Source organism: Anabrus simplex, chromosome 1 (genome assembly GCF_040414725.1).
Source record: "Anabrus simplex isolate iqAnaSimp1 chromosome 1, ASM4041472v1, whole genome shotgun sequence".
Classification (NCBI taxonomy): domain Eukaryota; kingdom Metazoa; phylum Arthropoda; class Insecta; order Orthoptera; family Tettigoniidae; genus Anabrus; species Anabrus simplex.
The window spans coordinates 1,281,241,822-1,281,263,574 of record NC_090265.1 but is presented as its reverse complement, the minus strand read 5'-3'; the positions used below and the strand labels follow the sequence as shown (position 1 = coordinate 1,281,263,574).

General features: G+C 39.8%; 1 protein-coding gene across 1 annotated transcript in view; it reads left to right on the top strand.

Annotated features, from left to right (window-relative positions):
• The window catches only part of LOC136858704 (uncharacterized), a 776,037-nt gene that overhangs the window by 447,756 nt on the left and 306,528 nt on the right, over positions 1 to 21,753 (top strand). Inside the window, exon 3 of the mRNA XM_068225733.1 lies at positions 990 to 1,103. Within this exon, the coding sequence (XP_068081834.1) occupies positions 990 to 1,103 (114 nt within the window). The remainder of the gene's footprint in view (positions 1 to 989; positions 1,104 to 21,753) is intronic.

Sequence of the window (21,753 nt, the reverse complement as noted above, 5' to 3'; positions counted from 1 at the left end):
AGCTGCAGTCGCTTAAGTGCGGCCAGTAAGACCTATCTGTGTCGGTGCGACGTAAAACAACTAGCAAAAAAAAGGTGAGCGTCAACATAAAAATGGCTGCATCTTCTCTCGCAATTCGGGAACATTCCTGAGTTGGGTTAACTGACCGGAAAGCGGATTCATCAACATGCGCTGAGTTACAAAAGAAGATACAGTAAAATGTGTGTCCTTGCGGCAACTTGCATTCATCAGCACGTCGACAATCTCCAAGATCGTTATGAACAATGCGTGAGACGTAACGACGCGCATTTTGAACACATAGTGTTCCGACGCAGTTAGACGTGTTGCTGTCGTCACCTTGCATGTTATAATGACGTATGTTGATGTTCAGAGCATGTTTGTAATTTCATTAGTGTTAGTTTTGCTGTATACCGTAAAAGACGCTGTTGGCATCCAATTTGGAGCCTAGTACCTGGAAGAGAAAGAGTGAAAAACGCTGTGACGGTTACAAATGTGATTACACTACTTTCTCGGAAACAGTTGGTTTTCGGACGTATGTTTATGAGGAACTGTTTCCCTGTTTCATTGTCCTATATACACCCTTACGATGTGTTCCTATAATTTTGAAATACCCTGTATATTCCACCATTATTACTTTTATTCCGGAAGAATTCGGTTATGAATCAGCCACACATAAGTATAATATTATTAAAATGTGAATAATTCTTAGTTATTATTCGGTACTATTTCTGTTTAAATGAATTCTAAAATGCTGGCAATGGCTAGAAATAAACTTGTCTAGGTATATGGCGTTATGATGTAACTGTTAGCGGCTTATCTTTCCCAAGTGTATACCATGTTTGTAGATTATCTCCAGGACCTAAAAGTACAATAGTGTCGTAGTATGTGTAGGATTGTGAGTAGTATTTTCTTTCTTTCCACTTCTGCGAACTTGAATAAGAGCAAGAAATCAGTCTCAACTGAGTCCAATGCTTGATGTCTGTGTGTAGGGAGGGCCTGACGGCAGGATTCCTGGGTCTCTTCTACCTCTGACACAAGCCTTCGTGACCCTGCAAGACCATCGTTCGATCAGCCCTGATGATCTGCGGCTGGCCTACCCACAGGTAAAGTCCTGGTGCAGGAAACTCTTAATTACAGTTACTTCTTGGGTCAGTTTCTTCTTTCGTAGTATGTATTTAAATTGTTGCACTGACGTTTATATATGCACGAACATATTAAGTCATTTAGCAGTAGTATAGATGAAAGTGGAAAAGATATTTGATATTACAAAAATTCAGCAGTGTGGTCACATTGCTTGCTGAAGTGAAGGAAAGACAGCTTGGTCAAGTCTCCTAAATAATCCCTTGAAAGAGGGAGCACAGAATAAAAAGGTTTAAGGGACAGTCAAATGTAAACGGATCATCTGCACAAATATATAGTAGAACATTTCGTACCTCAAAAAGTAATAACCAGAACTGTTAAGAAATTTATCTCACTGCGTGAGGAGACGATCAATCCTAGTCACTGTTGAAAAAGCTAGCGAGATGTCGACGGAACCAACTCTGTACCCAGTCATAAACGTTGTCATCCGATGCAAACCGATATCTACGAATGTCTTTGTTCAGCTTGAGAATGTAGCCTCAAACACTGCACAGGGGCATGAAGACACTTTGCAGAAACTGGGGTTCTCCATAGTCAAAACGCCCGGGCATACTATCTCATGGCATTATCCTTCCTCGTGACAACGACCGGCTTATAAAGTAATTAAAACCCAAATAGCAGTCTAAGTCCTGTGGCTACTCTATAGTAAAGCGTTTTGGCAAACAGTCCGCTTCAGAAAGGGAGACATGCATGATCTGCTTATGAAACGTCTAAATACTTTTTCTTGGTACACAAATATTACTTAACTCTGTAATAGTACGTTTGACACACGTCTAAGAACTATGTGTATTACGTAACTTATTTTGGGGTCAAAAACTGTTTTCTGAAAATCAAGCTAACGCATTAATTGTGTGAGGTATATACAGAGTGTCCCAAGAGTAATGGTCAATATTCAGGGATATGACAGGAACAATAATGTGAAGCAAACGATCGTATATGGACATTAGCCCTATTCCGAATGGTTATGAGATGGAACACGTTTATGTACATCTGGTTTTGGGGTAGTAGCGCGCACGAATGTGTCTTACCCACCCAACATCTTTGACGTTTTATTCTCACTCAAACTGAAATATTTTGCATATCAAGTGATGTAGTAAAAACGGCATTTGTGTTGAAATTGTCAAATGAAGGGCGTTTTTTGGCTGTGTGGTAGGCTTACTTTACATGAAACCAAGCCATAGTACTGCCCATGCTGCAAGCAAAAATCCCTACAACCCCCTTCTAATTAGTACAACATGAGAGGAGAGAGCTGAGGCTTGTAACAGAAATAGATCGCGTACAGCTCAATCGAATTATTCGGCACGCAATGCTCTGTGATTGGATTCAGCAGAATTTCTTGAGAACGTATAACGAATCCATCAATTTTATGAAGCTGGTGGCTATTATAGTTGATCCGTACGTTTATTAAATAAATATCACTTCCATAGAAATATAAAACGCATTTTTGGCAATATTCTCAGCTTCCTGTTGGATAACACTTTAATACTTATTTCAGAGACCTATTCAGCTCACGAGATAATTGAAGATGAAGATTTATTTCCTGAATTACTCATGAAATAGCCTACATTCTTAGACTCACTAATAAATAAAATATCTGACCTTTCGAAGAATGAAGTTATCAGCAGAAAGAAAGATAAAGCCACGAGGAATCGAACCCGGAACTGCTGTGACCAAAGGCCAGCACGCTAACCATATATCTATGAAGCCCTTCGCCCTGTCTCTGGACGATGTGTTCAAAACTTCAGACTGAAAACTAATAAAAATTGATGGCACGTAGCTTAAATTTAAATACTAAGCCGTGTTAATGAAAGACCTTGAAGAATTAAAAGCTACTAGGGGACCCGTAGGCTCCATAACCCTCATAACCATGAGCAGAGATCTGTACCCTTTATTAACAATCTTATTTTTGTGATCACCCCAATGAAGATCTTTCCTTATATTAACACCTAGGTACTTACAATGATCTCCCAAAGGATTTTTCACCCCATCAACGCAGTAATTAAAACTGAGAGAAATTTTCCTATTTGTGAATCTCACAACCTGACTTTTCACCACGTTTATCATCATACCATTGCCTACTGTCCATCTCACAACATTATCTAGGTCATTTAGGAGTTGTGGTAAGGATGTAAATGGGAGGACATATAAGTCTCTGGTAAGACTCCAACTAGAATATGGTTCCAGTTAATGGGTCCCTCACCAGGATTACTTGATTCAAGAACTGGAAAAAATCCAAAGAAAAGCAGCTCGATTTGTTCTGAGTGATTTCCGACAAAAGAGTAGCGTTACAAAAATGTTGCAAAGTTTGGGCTGGGAAAACTTGGGAGAAAGGAGACGAGCTGCTCGACTAAGTGGTATGTTCCGAGCTGTTAATGGAGAGATGGCGTGTAATGACACTGATAAACGAATAAGTTTGAGTGGTGTCTTTAAAAGTAGAAAAGATCACAATGTGAAGATAAATTTGAATTCAAGAGGAGAAATTGGGGCAAACAACTGCCACCTGGGCGACTGCCCTAAATGCAGATCAGTATTGATTGATTGATTGATTGATTGATTGATTGATTGATTGATTGATTGATTGATTGATTGATTGATTGATTATTCATTCATTCATTCATTCATTCATTCATTCATTCATTCATTCATTCATTCATTCCTATACCCGTACTGAATTCTACGAAACCAGTTCCTTATTTCGCAAATGGGCCTAATGTAATCAGAAAGGATGCTTTCCCGGAGCTTACATGCAAGACATGTCAGATTCTGCTTTATGTTTATCGCCCTTCGTACACCGAGGCTTTTGTAGAAATTCTCCATTCATTTGGTATAGCTCCTTCGTGTAAACAGTGATCAGTTAAATATTTCAGATACGGCTCTAATTTTTCTTACATATCTCAGAAGACAAATTTTATACTCCGTTTTTTCACTATTTCAGTGAAAGAATGCATTCTTTATCTAATTATCGTACTATAAATGTAGAATGTGAGCAAGATTATGTTAATATAAACGTTTCCAATGGGAGGGGAAACCATTTAAGAAAACAAGGTTGGAGTTTTACATGATTTTTCGTGGATTTCACAGAAACCATGTACATTAGCTGGGATTTGAATTGCCGATATTGGATTGACAAGCTATTGAAAATCACACGCGTCTATCACGCTCACCGGGAGAAAGATTCAAGCGTTGGTATCGTCACTCGGACGAAGCGGAAGTAGAATCTACTTACAAACGAACCTTCCTGGAGTAAATACTGTATAGTATGTTATGAATTAACAGAAAGAGACATCATCTCACAGAGGTGAATAATAGTTAGTTAATCGCACAGCGCAATGGGTCTGCAGTAGTGAGTTTGGTTCCGTACAGAATGGATGAGACGAAGCAAGAACAAAGTGTGTACATAAACTGGCCGTTCGAAGAATCTCACAGAGAGCTTGTGGAAGCTGTGGGGTATTATGCTGTTTCACACTGAGCCGTTGCGGGGTGGGCAGTAGTATTCCAGCCCGGACGTGAAACAAGTAGTAGTGTGCAACGGTCCGGAAGACATGTTAGTGTCCGGACTGATGTGCCACTTGCAGTAATTACCCAGTGCATGGACGTGGACCGAAGACGGACATCACTTGAGTTATATGTCGAAACAATGTTATCTTTCTTCATGACAACGCCATACTGCATGCAGTAGAGGCTGTACGGTGCAACTCCACCTCTGAGGTGGGAAGTACTGGAACATCCGCCACACTCACCGGACCTGTCCCAATGCGATTTTGACCTCATCCCTAAAGTGAAAGAACCATTGTTTGGGAGACGGTTTGAAACACTAGAGGGCATTGCTAACGCTGTGAAACATGAAATTGCAACATTCACACATGGTGAAACAACTGGTACATGACGTCTTCCGCATCGTTGGCAAAGTACTGTGGGCAATCTAGGAGACTACTTTAATGGTTTACCTTAAAGGTTACTGCAGCAAAAGGATTTCATGGCTGACAGTTTCCTTGCTTCATATCCCACACCTTGTAAACCTACTCGGTGTTATTCACCTTACGCTCCTCACTCCCGTCTGTATACTTCCATTTGTGTGGGGATCCCGCATTCGGGCGGGAAAGAAATTAGTTGCTAGGAACAAATACAGTAGAGACAATACGCGACACTTCCGGATTTACCCTTGTTAAAATGGGAGACAATTCACTAGTGGCGTGACCTGAAAATTCGCGCAAAATTCAAATATCAATGGAAATATATGTACGGAAATGGATAAACAAATTACGTCTAAAAAGAAAGTGTTGCTAAAATATTAACTTCAAAGTTGCTAAAGTAATTCTGGATACATGAATGAAGAATTATTTAACAAGTTATTATTTAAAGACTGAAATTAGACATATAATAAAGATGTGAAATGGACTGAAGTCAAAAGACTTGATAGTTCATTTCTGCATTACTTTTTTAGCTTTGGCATACCTGCCTGAACTTTCAAGGCTAGGTTTGTCTTTTTTCTCATTTAAAATCATTCTACATCACATTAGCACACTTATCAAAAAAATATCGGCACATTCCTTACACACGTGATTCAATGAGTTTACATTTAAGAGCTGGATAACTTTCCTTTTAATTTGAAGCCTAGTAACAGAAAGAAAATCTATAAATTTAGCCGCAGAAACATTCAAAATGTCCCTTTAAACATTACTTGCCATAACACTAGGGTAAAGCAAATTTGCATCATCATCATCACGTTTCTTAAATCACCCATATTTTCTTCAGTGCTTGACAACGCATTACGGCATTCCAAATGGGGTAACTTGGAATACAACCAGGCACACACACATATGCATATGCATTTTCCTGAATTAAATCAAAACCTACAGATCACACCTACAACAACACATCGGTATTGAAGGTTAACTGCTGCACTAATACAATAAAATAAGCTTATTATATTTTAAGCCAGTTAAAATATGAGTCGCGCAGGTCAGAAGTTTAGGAAGTAGGCCTTCTATAAAAATACCTTGTAACTGGAAGAATATATATGCAAACACAGTATTTACATTTTATCTTCACCAGGGAAACGGAAGAATGACCGCGAATCCTTCTGCACTTCATAGTTATTGCAGCCAAATGCAGCACATATCTTCCCACTCATATTGACAGGAGATACAAAGAAAAGACTCGCGCTACTATTTACTTATGTCAACTTAATGCAAACGCATAAATAACCCCAAAAACTTCATGAACGAATACACGTGCTCTTATGACAGAATCAGTAACTCTCAGGTCATTCCGCTAGACAGAGCTCTAATCGCTGTCCCTCGATATCTCGCAGAGTGTCGCGTATTGTCTCTACTGTATTTGCTAGGATTTATATCCCAACCCTCGTATTTGGCCTAGTTGATTCAGAAAATTGCAAGTAGAGGCGTTTCATATCAATAAAGAATGATTGTTATTTCTTTATGCTTTCGGTATTTAACGATAGCCTGTCTAGGATATAATCTTTTTGATGCAAATATTTCTGGCTAGCCTTGATTTGCCTGATCATTGGCTATTTAGAAAATTAGAAGGACTTGTGTTCGAGAAGGTAGTTCGATAGTTTCAGAAAATCTCTGTCGGTAATTACTCTAACGTATGGTCATTTAGAAACAGACAACAGACAAGGATAACGCTACGCCCATTAAAGCATTCGTGTTGAGTGAGAGGCAAGCAGTGTGGTAATAACATATCGATCTTGTGAGAGCGCATACTCAGCTCTGTATGAGTCATGGGAATCAATACCACCCGTTGGGAAACAACCTTGGATTAATGTGTAAAGTGGAGAGCATCGGCCGACACGTCTCCCTCCTGGCTACTGTGTTATTTCCTACTTTACTTCGTCGACAGCGCGGGTCATGTAGCTACAAGCTTCCTTTCGGGATGCCATGAATGCGAACTCTTTGTCAGCAGCACTGGAGATAGTTCTCTTTGAACCTATTTGCTTATCAGGCAAATTCTGGGCGTGTATCTTTCTTAAAACCACTATGTTCTCAGCCCTAGTCATTTCCTATTACATCGTCATCTGTTTTTGTGACGTTAAATGCTAGCAAATTTCATCGATCCTTTCAGCCCGAGAGTGTAGAGGTTTTGCAGAGAGCTTTCTAGTCACGTCTGTTCCGAGCCGATTCTAGACCATACCTTTCTCTTCCATCTTGCATTATTTTGATTTATCTTTCTAAGTCACCTGTGGTCACACCTGATCCTCGTTTCTAGATGCTTGACTTTCGAAACTCTTCATGGCTGTCCATCCTGATGATATGCCCATGGTGAATCTTCCCTTGTGTCAAGATCCTCAATTCCAACTTATTTCTGCAAATTCTTGTTCTCTTGACCTTGAAGTTGCTAGGTTTACGACGCCTATGGAGTGAATAATTTTTCGAAGCCAAAGTATTTTGCATGACCAGGGAAGTAGGATATCAACAGCCCTGGAGATAGTTCTTTATGATCCCATTTGCTTATCAGGCCAATTCTGGGCGTTTATCTTTCTTAAAACCACTATTTTCTCAGCCCTAGTCATTTACTGTGACATCGTCGTCTGTTATTGCGACGTTAAATGCTAGCAAGAATTTTCTGTATGAAGTCCTGTTTATTTTATATGCAAATAATTGCGCCTCCGGGGAAAGTAATTAGCAACAAGTATCATTCCTCCTTTCAAGTTTTCATTACAATAATTGTCCTTTCTTATATGAACATTGTTTCACTTTGTGGTTATTATTGCTATTATTTTTGTTGTTATTGAACATTTCAGTGCCACCTAAAACGTTACATGAACATTTTGTATGTTTATTAATATGTAAAATGAGGTTTTCAATATATGTGTTAAGAACGCGAAATCATTTGAGTCATTAAAAAAAACTGCGTATGGCTTTTAGTGCCGGGAGTGTCCGAGGACAAGTTCGGCTCGCCATATGCAGGTCTTTCGATTTGACTCCCGTAGGCGACCTGCATATCGTGATGAGGATGAAATGATGATGAAGACGACAAATACACCCAGTCCCCCTGCCAGCGAAATTAACAATTATGGTTAAAATTCCGGAGCCTGCCGGGAATCGAACCCGGGACCCCTGTGGCCAAAGGCCAGCACGCTAACCATTTAGCCATGGAGCCGGACAGTCATTAAGTAATTTAAGACATGGAAACCACAGATTCAGGTTGCGGTCATTGGATGGCAATGTTGGAATCTAACCCGGGCAGATCTTTCGCTCATGATTCGATAGACACTAGTCCAGAGGGCTACACCATGTCGAGACCGAGTGGGATAGGTAGAGGTGTATATAAACGTGTACGGCGGAGAAATTAATTACTTGCTTATTTACTTACATAATTACTTATTTACCTACTCGCTTTCTTGCTTGCTTGCTTGCTTGCTTGCTTGCTTGCTTGCTTAATTGCTTAGACAATTCCTATTCGAGATGGTCTAGCATGAATGCTTGTTCTTCAATTTATCATTACAGTGTGGTGTTCTAACTACCATTCTTGCTAGCCTTATGCTTATGTATTTCTTCGACTATCTTGGTGTCAGAGATTATATTCTTTGTTTCAGACTATATGTAGCAGTCAAGGGTAAAAGGGTAACGGTTTATAGGCATAGATCAATAGCTTGTATTTACTCAAGTAAAAGTATATTTTAAACAAGTGTTAGAATCAGTGTATGTGAATTCATCTCAGAATACTGTGTGTCGATGATGGGATTCTGTAATTTGTGTTAATATAAAATAAGGAAAGGACATTATGTGTACGTATTTTAATTACTGGTTATTGGGTTCACTGCAATTGGTAGTTCAGACCACTCTTTTGTTATAGGATCATTCTATGTGCAAAGGAAGAGCAGGTGTTAATGATTTAGGTGTGTATTATACATACCGTATATATATATATATATATTTGTGTATAAATGAAATGCTCATGCACTAATGCAATTCAGAATATAGTTATTTTAAAATGTGGAGAAGGTACTGGAGAACCTAGACGCATTTCCTGCATGTGTATTGTTTTCAGAGGGTTAGGTAAGACCCCTAACGGATGAACCAATAAGCAGCACATATACAAGCCCTGGGAGAAAAGAGAAAATTATCATGCTCTATTTAAATTGGAGGGATCGATTTTTGTGAGTTTTGGCGTCCAAACTAAGAATATTTCGATTCATCATTTTATTTTCTATATTATTATTATTATTGTATTATCTGCTACATTTACTTTCAAGTGTGGGGCTAATGAATTCAATAATAGTAGAATCGAAAGATGACACTGTTTTTGTGTGAACTTATTTGTAGTAGTCTCGGATACTGTACCTTCACTCATGTCGACGATGGCTGCACATAATCCGATTGCCTGCATTCATCGCTCAACGTGACAGTGGATTTGTTATCACCTGGAGTAGTAGCTTTTGCTGAACTTCCCGTCATGCTTTTCACAGTTCATCAACTGTTGATTTGGGTCGGAGATGTTTCTCTGCAACCAAGTTACTACCAGGGTTGTGAGCCGTGCAGAGTGCTTGATGTTCGGTTCTGGCTGCCGATACTCGGATGGCTGATTACCGATTGGGCGAGGGATGCGAATCAGTTCATGATGATTGGCCTGTTGGATCATTATCGACTTTCATAAGAAGGAAACTAAAGGGATTTGGTTCAGTTAGATGGATAAAGCTCTCAAAACGCCGAGGATCCATGAAAATGACATCCTGAAATGCGTCCGACTGTCACAGGAGAGAAAAGAGCAACAGCGAGAACGAATCCGGGAGTTTGGGTAAATGTCAAATCCGAAAGAAGGATACACTTGAAATGATATGGTCCATGGCAGTCTAAAATTAATAATAATAATAATAATAATAATAATAATAATAATAATAATAATAATAATAATAATAATAATAATATCCACACCAACGAAGTTGGATTTCGTATGACTGTATTGGTGTCGCTTTGACCGATTTTCTGGTTGTCCGGTTACATAGTATATTCTCCTTTCTGTCAAAATCCTCTCTTTCGTCGTCTTTTGGTCAGTTATGGTTCTCTTGACCTTCACGGTGCTAGGTTTGTAAGGCCTAGGGAGTCTCATTTTCATATCGTTCATGGCACCCTCTGATTCTATTACCAATACCTTCATTCTTCTATGGATTGGACCTAAGTAATTTTCTCCTCTGATTAATCATAATTTATTGTTATCTCGTTTTATTTCCCCTTTAAGCAATAGTTATCCCATTTTGCCGCAAGTCACACGTCTCTGCGGCGTGCAATATGTCTGTGTTCTGTGTGGTGAGCGCAGCTGTGTAGCCTATCAGTCTTAGCTCTTACAAGGGAAGTGTCAGTGAAATTATACTGCAACTTCTTTGAAGTTCCACTAATACATTAGGCCTATAAAGTACGTACTATTACAGGGACAGGCACTAAAAATTAGCTGCGAGTTTTAACTGACAGTTTCTGAAATCAACATCATGATATGTGGAAAACCGCAGAGAAGGAATTATACCGTACAGTCGGTTTGGGTAGTTCTGTCAAGATGTGTGCACACGACAAATAATAAGCAGCATGATTCACCGTATTCGCCAGCTGTTAGTCCATTCTCTCTCTCTCTCTCTCTCTCTCTCTCTGATCTTATGTTCATACTCCAGAGCGGTCAATCTCAAGGTGTTCCCTTGTGGTACAAGCCATAAATCCCGTATATGTGCTTGAGTTTGTACTGTATTATTTCCATTAAAAAGGTGTGTCTGCTTCGGGTGAAATAAACGCGAAAGAAAGAGAAATAGTTCTTTATACGATCTAATTTACTGAAAATAACCCAACAGATACCAATATTGTATCTAATGCATATTTATACATACAGGAAGAAGATAGTGATCCATCATCGTCGCGGAAAGTGAAACCAACCCTCCAAGTATTAGTGTTGTTGTGGGTTGAAAACCCTCCAAGTATTAGCGTTGTTGTGGGTTGAATTTTACTCGAGTTCGAATCTTGAGAATATAACGACATGCTAACGCAATCACCATTCATATTCATGAGTTCCAGCTATATGATAAAAATGATAAGGCCACTGTGTGGATAGATTATAAAGGACGAGCTGTATCAATGGGGCTGAATAATAATAATAATAATAATAATAATAATAATAATAATAATAATAATAATAATAATAATAAAAATAATAATAATAATAATAATAATAATAATAATAATAATAATAATAATAATAATAATAATGTTATTGCCTTTACATCCCACTAACTAATTTTTATGGTTTTCGGAGACGCCAAGATGCCGACATTTTGTCCCGCAGGAGTTCTTTTACGTGTCAGTATATGTACCGACTCGAGGTTGACGTATTTGAGCACCTTGAGACACCGACGGACTGAGCCAGGATAGAACCTACCAAATTGGGGTCAGAAGACTAGCGCCTCAAATATCTGAGCCACTCAGCCCGGCGCTGAAAGAAGAGGACAAGAATGAAATTTATTTTCCCCATACCCGAAGTAAGTTTCGTTGGTGACGTCGCTGAGGCAGCTGTTTGCTTGAAAAACAAGAAAAAAAGTCTGAAACTGTGTTGCCAATTCCTGTTGAACATAAAAATCTACTGTATGAGACACGGTATGCTTGTTTCGTTGAAGTAAGATGATTTTTGTTAGTGGGTTAACATCGTACTCACACACCGAAGGATTATGTGTGGGTTATTGCTAGGTATTATCGCCTCCGTAGCTCAGGTGGAAGCGCGCCGGCCTCTCACCGCTGGGTTCCGTGGTTCAAATCCCGGTCAAACAATTTGAGGCTTGTGCTGGACAAAGCGGAGGTGGGGCATGTTCTTCTTCGGTACTTCGGTTTTCCCTGGCAACGTTCATTCCAGCAACACTCTCCATTAACATTTCATCTGTCAGTAATTAATCGTTTCCCCCAGCGGAGTGGGACAGGCCTCGGCAGCCGGCACAATTTCTATCCTCGCCGCAAGATGGGGGCTTCATTCATTCCATCCCTGACCAGGTCAATGACTGGAAAACAGGTTGTAGGTTTTCTTATTGCGAGGTATTATAGGGTATTTGTGAGGGTATTGGCCGCGGTTTCAATTAAGATTTGCCTGGTGTGAAAGTGTAAAACTACATACAACCATCTTCAGTGCTGCCGATGGTGGGTTGGAATCCACTGTCTCTGGAATGCAAGCCCTTTCCCTACTCGCTCGGTAAAACGATAACAGCAGAACGTAATGTTACTGATTAAGACTTTGGCACTTCGAAACAACTTTTAACCCGTGAGGGGTCGCGTCCGGTCGTTTCAACCATTTCTGTTTATTTTGATCAATCCTTCCTGGAACACCATTTATTATACTTCCTACCCCTCAGTACCTTACAATGGACATCTTCACACTTCTGTCACACCATTGTTATTACTCTCCACTCCTTCAGTGAGTGACAAGCTGGCTATCCGGTCGTTTCGTTCGCACGCGACTCCTCACGTTACCTGTCTCCGTTCTGTTCAACCATACGCGACTCATGGCGTAGACTTATTTATAATGCGGAAAGTGCACTGTAATCATTCACTGTTGAGTAGAGGGAGAAGGAGCATTTTTTAGATCTCTGTTCAGTGAAGTTAAACATCATTTTAAAAGTATTTTCCATAAACAGAACTTGAATTTTTATTTTCAATTTCATCAGCAAAAGGCAGTCTGATTTATTATAATTACGTTAAAAATTTTTGCCTGTGTTTAAATAGTATTTGATATTATTGTAACAATAAATAGCGTATTAAGTAAGCATTTGGTATTTTATTGATTTCCGGTCGAAACGACCGTACGCGACTCTTGACGTTACACTCGGCACGCGACCCCTCGCGGGAGAGAGCGGATATTGGACTACACCCCTTCTACTGTACTGTATATAACACCGACGTAAGTGGCTTCGCGCGCGAATTGAGAGCCAGAGGCCTACCCTATATTTTATTGACGAGGAAAACCACACGCACGCACGCACGCACGCGCGCGCGCGCGCGCGCGCGCGCACACACACACACACACACACACACACACACAGTAGCACACGAACCGGGATGTACTTTTGGTACGAGAATTACTAAGAACATATTCTTAGACTAAGAATTGTAATTGCTCGAAAATCGGAAAAAGTGGATAAAAAATAGAACTAAAACTCTGCTCTCAAAAATTATTTTTCCCATTATCTCAAACTAATTGTGCCCTAGTTTCCAATTCCTGAACCAGTTAAAAGGATACATCTTGTCTTGAAGATCTTCTCCTGGCAAGACGAGCGTGATGCTCCAGATTCCTTCCCGAACAACGGTGAAAATTCAACTTCTAGGACTTGGGAAATGGAAAGGTCTTCTATCTGAGGAAGCTGAAAGACGAATGTGAAGAATAGTATGAACATGGAGTGTTTGTTCGGCATTCATGGTGTAGACAGTAGTGTGTAGACAAATATTTGTTTTCGTCTTTCTGTCAGTACGAGTCACTTCTGTTTCTCATTCTTCCCTGAAGGAACAACTGAGTGCGAACAGCAGACCGCAGCTGACTACTACACTACTTTCCACACACTACTGCAATGTCACCTGTCACTAGACTGCTAGGGATGTCCATTGCCACTGGCAACCACGGTGTCGCGCGACATTTCCAGCCTCAATTTCACTACCTTCCAGTCAAAACCCACAACCGTTTTTTGGCTCACGTTGTTCTTACACGATACCCATTGTGACAGAGAAAATTCAGGTAAGTTGCGGGGAAATGTCATTGAAGCTCCCCTAGTTCGTGAAATAGTATACAGTGAGTTTGACCTTCTTACCGTTCTTCATCCTACCAATAAGCCTCGGTTAATAGCGTCGTAGTGCCGTCCAACTGCAGTTGTATAGACGAGTGCGATGTCTGGTTGTAAAAAGTATCGACTTTTCCCCTTCTTTTATGTTGCTCATCGCCTGTTCAAAAAGTTCTGAGGCAGCGAGGGAAATTCTGTTGCATTCAATTTCTTCTGCGTGTTAAGACCAGTGCAGGTGTGGAACTGACCACAGTATCATCATATCTTGTAAGAAAGATCATTTAAGGAAACCTCCATGTTTCTGTCTGGTCATCAGAGGTATTTGTAATACCCTGCTTCTATTAAGTGAAAAAATGTATTGCCCTTAACCAACATTTCTTGTGATATTCCATAAGAAATTTAAAGTACAGGAAAGGAGTTCATCAAGGATGTATTCTTACTCCTGCCGTCATTACACTCTCATTCTGTGAGATGCAACTTGGTTACAGCACTGCGTTGTCGCTCCACATTACCACCATGTAGAATGATATGTGCATACTGTATGGCATTTGAAAATTCAAGACGCAATCAGAGCATTTACGTGCCTCATATTTGGTACCACTGCCTTACTTTCATAAATTTTGTTTGGGAGATTCTGGGTGATTGCGAAATGCCGCACGTCACACTAGTTACATTGATCTCTTTCTTGTTCTCTTTGGGATGATCATCCGGAGGTCCAAAGTCTTCCCTTGTAATAGAGTCATAATACCAAAATGAAGAGTCGTTTCTAAATATTCTGAATTCTTGACAGGCAAACACATTTATTCCTTAACCATCTTGGCTAAGTAACGCAAAAGGTAATTATAAAAGTAATATTTAACTTATATCGTGAAAGCTGGCGGCATAGTAAATCAACTTTAAAACTCAGATGAAATATTAACTCAATAACGTTTTCAACTTAATACATGAAACCTCGTGCACTAAGCTGCATGGTCATTCATTTTCTGAAGCTGATGTAAAATTATTCAATCTGAGTGGAAATAAGAAAGTGTTTTATTAATACAAGGAACAAAAATATTACTGTTTTTAATACCTGTGCAGCTTTGTAAGATTCCTGCTAAAATTGTGCGATGCATTTCAGAGAAGAATGGAACGAATAGTATTATTTATATACGAAGTATCTACTTCGATTTTGACATTCATGAATAATGAACTAAGTAGCTGACTTCTTCGCAGTCGTATGACTTGTTATTTCATATTACATAAATTCTGTAGTTAATTTAGAGTAAAAATGCAATGTTGTGTTACCAAACAACGGATATTTTAGTTGAGATAACAAAATCTATGTTTGCTAGTTCGTTTATTCTCAAAATTCTTGTGTCAGTTGATATTTTTCGACCGTGTTTGCTCCGCACGGAGACCTGCGACGTGCTGTGGTTGCAGATCCACTGAGTTGGAGGACAGAGGCTTATGTTTGATCCCCGCTTATCCCTCACGTTCTTCCTCTCCATCACGACCAAACGACTCGATACATCGCTCTTAAAGGACACTAATATGCTGTCATCAATTTTGCAATATCCATGAGTGTATATCCATGTTTAAGACTCTTCTTCAAGTGGGTGATTTACTATATGACTTGGATAACAGTAAATTTGAAAGAAATGGAGGTTGAAACTTTTGAATTCCTTTGTCGAGTAGATTATATTTTCTCTGCGTCCTTCTGAAAGTTGCAGTAATATATCTCTTCACGTCCATATTTAAGGCAGATAGGCACTACGGCAAAGAAGGAACATGATAAAATGAGTTACGACAGGTTTATGATGGAATTATCTACCTGTATGGAGCAGTGGTGCGAGCCTCATGGTCTAGGGATAGCCAGCCTGCTTCTTACCCGGAAGCCCTGGATTCAATTCCCAGTCAAATAAGGGATTATTTTCATAAATCAGAGGGCTGGTTCGAGGTCCACTCGGCCAAATTGAGAATAATGAGGAGATACTTGGCAATGAGTAGGCCTAAGTGGTCATGGTCCTGAAAGCCAATAATGGTCGAAAAGATTCGTTGCGCTGACAACTCGTCACCTAGTAATCGGCAAACCTTCGAACTGATTATCAGTCGCTTGGTAGGCCAAGGCCCATCAGGTTTATAGTGCAGTAGTGTTTGTTTACTTTTGTGGATCAGTGGTTGACTGTCGGCCTCTGAATTCCAAGACCGAGGATAAATTCCTGGTAAACGTAGTCGGAATTTTGAACGACGCAAAATGATCCCCGGTCAGTTTTCCCAAGGAAGGTTTACTTAGAAATATTTTTCCGAATATGTATTTTTCCTTATACATAATTTCACGAATACCCTTATCGTCTACAATAATGTTGCCTCATATGTAGGCCTATCAGATTTATAGTAATTGTATTTTATCAGTAATAGTCTGAACACAAATTTCATGGGACAAATTAGCCCAGAGTCATCAATAGTTCAAAATCATGTTCTCTTCCTTGTAGAAATAGTGTAATCTGTTACATAGAACGTAATCTCTTATGCAATTGCAGCCATTTTATTTTCGGTTAACTTCTTACTGTTTGGCCTAGAGATATTTATGTAGTGGCCGCTTAGATGCCACTCCACTCTTTTTGAAAATTGTATACGCTGGTTTAAACTGTGTCATTTTCAAACTGTTCCAATTACCATAAATGGTACATGCGGATTTAAACCAAATCCACGATTATTGTTATAAGCATTATTAGATATTATCAAAGAGCAAATGATATTAGCGAAATATAGTTCTACAGGAAATGAGGGATTAAGCATTTAGGGAAAAATGTGCATAACAATACCCAGGGAATAAATAATAATATTGGAAAGAATAATTCTGGCAAAGAAACGTAAGGGAAAAATTATGTAGCGGAAAATTTACAATGGAAAATGATTATACTGAAGAAATGGCTTAGGGAAAGATTTTAATATAAAATACTGTATCTGGAAACGGCGAAAATTAGCCAATTCAGCATTCCATGTCGTGCGGTGCAGTATGTGAAAGATCTCTGGTGGAATCGAGTTTTAATTTCTTTACCATCTACCCAAAGTAAACCGGAACGTCAAAACTGACGCATAAACGGCCTGAATGAAATGCTGTTGTTATCTGAGTCATCAGTCCATAGACTGGTCTTATGCAGCTCTACATGCCACACTATCCTGTGTTAATATTACAACCTACAACTGCTCCAATCTGCTTGTCATATTCACACTTTGGTCTACCCAACCGTTCTTACTGCCTGCACTTCGCTCAAAAACTAATTGAACAAGTCGTTTGTGTATTAAGATGTGTCCAATCATCCTCTGTCTTCTGATCAAATTTAGCCTGAGAGATCTCCGGTCACTAATTCGATTATCTCTTCATTCGTGACTCGATCAATCCATTTCACATTTCAGAAGCTTTCCTTCTGAGCTAGTTATCGTCCATGTTTCACTTCCATACAATTCCACGCTCCAGGCGAAAGTCTTCAAAAACATCATTCAAATTTCTGGTATCAATGTTCGGAGCAAACAAACTTCTTTTCCTAAGAAAGGCCTTCCGTGCTTGCCATCGTTCGTTATTTTAATACCCAACTAACAATATTCATCTACCTCCTTTAAGACTACATTTCCTAATCTAATATTCCCTGCATCACCTGACTTCTTTCGATTGCACTCCATTAGTTTTGTTCTGGACTTATTTATTTTCGTCTTGTACTTCATCTCCAAGACTCTGCCCATACCATTCAGGAATTTCTCCAGATCTTCTGCAGACTCAGATAAAATAACATCATCGGCAAATCTCAGGGTTGTGATTTACTCTCCTTGAATTGTGATTCCCTTTCCAAATTCATCTTTGATTTACTTTACCGTCTGTTCTGTATAAACATTCACAAGAAGGGAAGACAAATGGCAGCCTAGCGTCACTCATTTCTGGATTTCTGCTTCTTTTCCAAAGCCCTTGATTCTTATCACTGCAGACTGATTTTTATGAGGATTGCAGATAATACTCTGTTTGCGGTATCTGATCCCGGCCACCTTCAGAATCTCAAATAGCTTGGTCCAAACAACCTTATTGAATGCCTTGTTGTGCTTGGGCTTGTCCTTCTTAATTCGGTCCTCTAAGATCAGACGTAAAGTCAGGATTGCTTCACGAGTTCCTACATTTCTTCTGAAGCCATACTAAACTAATGGTGCGATAGTTTTTACACTTGTCAGCATCGGCTTTCTTGGGAATAGGTATCACTTTCTGCCGAAAATCGGGTGGCACTTCTCATATCTCATAGATCATACACATTAAATGAAATAATCTCGTCATGCTGGTTTCTTTTAAGGCATTTAGCAATCAATTCCAGGTGCCTTGTTCCTGGTTTTGTCTCCCAAAGCTCAGTAGAATTCTGACCTCAAAACTGGGTCTCTCATTTCATCTACTTTTTCCCAGAACCGTGTCATCTACGTCATTACCTTGATACAACTGTTGGATATAAATAGAAAATTCTTGCACAAGGTAACTGAGACCGTATTATTATTCATTACATTTATCGACAGTAAAATACTAACAAAAAATAGTATTGTTTTCAAAATTATTTATTCATCAAATATGGTCCATTTTTCCATAGGCCAAGTCTATCTTCCCAGAAAGGGGTGCAATAGCCGAGGGGCGTGAAAGTCACGTCCGAGTGGTTCAGATTCTTCGTGAAACTGGAGAACCCCTTGCTATGATGTCGATATCAATAGTCGTATGAAACTTTCCAAGTTTCCTGTTATTTAGTCAAAATCGAGTACAACCGGACTGACTTGGGTACGGAAGAGCCAACTAGGTCTATATGTTTCTGAAATCAGGAAATGATTCGTCGTTCATATTTTTTTTTCGTGTCAGTAAATCTAGACACGAGGTTGACGTAACTTAATACCTTCAAGTACCAATGCCCTGAACTCAAAATTTTGAGTACTTCTTTATGGCATAAACCTGAGGTCTTGAGATCCACAAGCCTTTACTTTGCCGCTGATCCACAGATTTAATGTTGAAAATAACACAAGTATGAAAATATGACAACCGGGTGAGTTAGCCATGCGGTTAGGGGCGCGCGGCTGTGAGATTGCATCCGGGAGATAGTCGGTTCGAATCCCACTGTCGCAGCCCTGAAGATGGTTTTCCGTGGTTTCCCATTTCACACCAGGTAAATGCTGGGGCTGTACCTTAATTAAGACCACGGCCGCTTCCTCCCAACTCCTAGGCCTCTCCTGCCCCATCGTCGCCATAAGACCTATCTGTGTCGGTGCGACGTAAAGCCACTATAAAAAAATGACAATGCACATCGTCAAGTCTTCATATGGCTTCGATAATGGTAAAAGGAAAAGAAATACTTCGTATAGCAGTTCGAAAGTTCTGGTTAGCGCAATTTCTTGTTGTTCCCAATTCATCACGCAAAATGAATTAACATGTCGAGAAGTTGTGTTTCAAGAAAGAATTCTCGATTTTTTTTCAAACCGAGAACTTAGTTTTCAGCGTCGGTAACAGTTCTTGCGTACGTTTCATTATAAGTGTGGCTTTGAGGAGCAAGATTCGTCATTTTTTGCCGCGTTATCGGTGTTGTCTTATTACACGAGTAGATCGTACTCCGTGTTCGGAAATCTTCACATTTATCCCAATGAGTGAATACGGTATGTTATTCCCAGCGAAAGTACTGTCCGACTCGTTCGTTGGCTGAATGGTCAGCGTACTAGCCTTCGGTTCAGAGGTTTTCGGGTTCGAATTTCGGCCGAGTCGGGGATTTTAATCCCTTCTGATTAATACTTATGGCTCGGGGACTGTGTGTTTGTGTCCGTCCCACCACTCTCCTCTTCATATTCACACAACATACCACACTAGCAACCACCACAGAAACACGAAATAGTGATTACTTCCCTCCATATAGGGTTGGTGTCAGGAAGGACATATGGCCGTAAAACAGGGCCAAATCCACATGTACGACGCAGTTCGCACCCGCGACCCCACATGTGTGGGAATAGCGGTAGAAAAAAGAAGGAAATTCCCAGCGAAAGTACTCTCGCTGTTAGGATGGTGACAGTTATAGACTAAATAAAACAGGTCCAAGAAGTCAGACAAATTGTTTAAAAAGATATTTATTTCAAATCCAATGATACAGATACGCGGATATGTACCGAGGGACCCGATACTGGAAAGTATTCTACATCAGTACGCTCTGTATCTCTCCGCTTTTGTACTAGCTGAACTGAAAGGTACCGGGCGATTTGGCCATGCGGTTAGGGGCGCGCAGCTGTGAGCTTGTATCCGGGAGATAGTGGGTTCGAATCCCACTGCCGGAAACCCTGAATATGGTTTTCCGTGGTTTCCCATTTTCATACCAGTCAAATGCTAGGGCTGTACCTTAATGAAGGCCACTGCCGCTTCCTTCCCATTCCTAGGCCTTTCCTATCCCATCGTCACCGTAAGACCAATCTGTGTCGGTGTGACATAAAGCAAATAGGAAAAGAAAAGAAAACTACTTCCTGGACTTGGATCATGGAGGTTACACGTGAAATTTGGGTAAAGAGAGGCAAGGTGTTTTATGTATTCCCATTATATTTCGTAGATTTTGTTCCATTGATATTTAGTAATAAGTAATTTGTCATCCCACTAGAGATGTACATCAGACTTGGACAGCCTACATATTCCTATAATTTTGGCACTAATTGGGGGTCCATCACGTAATCCGGCACTTTACTGGGATCGGGTTCATCAGAACGGACTATCGAGCAGGACTGTTCGCTTGTGCTATGCTCGATTGTAAGGTTATTGCACCTCACTGGGATTTCTTATCGCTAACTTGTCTACAGTTTCAGCCTAAATAAAACACCAAGAAATACTGAATGATTGATGTCGATGTAACACATACATTTTTGAATACAATCAAATATGGATGGAGAAGCCTAGGGAATTAGCAGTCGTTACATTAGCTTATAGTCCTTACACTTATTTCGTGAGAAAATAGGAAACCATAGAAGACTATGACCGACGGTGGATCCTCCGAATGCAAGCTTACTGCACGACATATTCTTCGTAGTCATTTCGCTTGGTTAAGTACTGTTTGCTTTTATACAGACACAGACAGATACACGCAAATTATGTGGCAATTATCATTCATAATAACTCTATTTTAGCTATCCTTTAAACCAAACAGTTACCGCAGGATTTGGAAATAATTCAAATTACTGATAATCTTTTCAGTTAACAATCACATTAAATATAGTTGCTCCAATACCCAAGAATTATTAGGGCCTAAGTAAAATTGGAAAATATATCATCAAATACCATTTTTACAACCACGTAGAAAAGACGTGATTCGAAATATTACATTTATTAAGATTAAGTCTCATAAATCTGTTTTGAATGAAAAATAAACTGGACATTCGTAGCTTTCCTTTGGTACCTGTTTTATGTCGCGCCGACACACAACCGCATCTAGTGTGTTCATCGGCTGCGAGCTCTCTCGAACAAGACTGCAGAAAAATGTACTGAAAAGTACGACATCAAATCACTGTCTTTTTTTTTTGTTCCTTTTGAAAGTGGCGTTATCACACACAGACACACTTTGCATGGTATCTTTAAGGTTATGGAGTAACTGAATTTGACCCATAAGCTATCAATCTTGAACTTTATTACTTGCAAAACCTCTGTCGGGTAAAACGCTTCATCATGTTCGCTCGATTGGGAATTGATCCAAACCAGAGCTTAACCTTAAGTGCTCCATCCATCTTCCTCATCTTCTCCGTTCACTGCTAGTCTTATCGATATCTTCTTTCACCCATCGGCATTCTACCTTACTGCACAGTCTCCTCCCGAGGCTGATGTATGCTGCAATGAAATT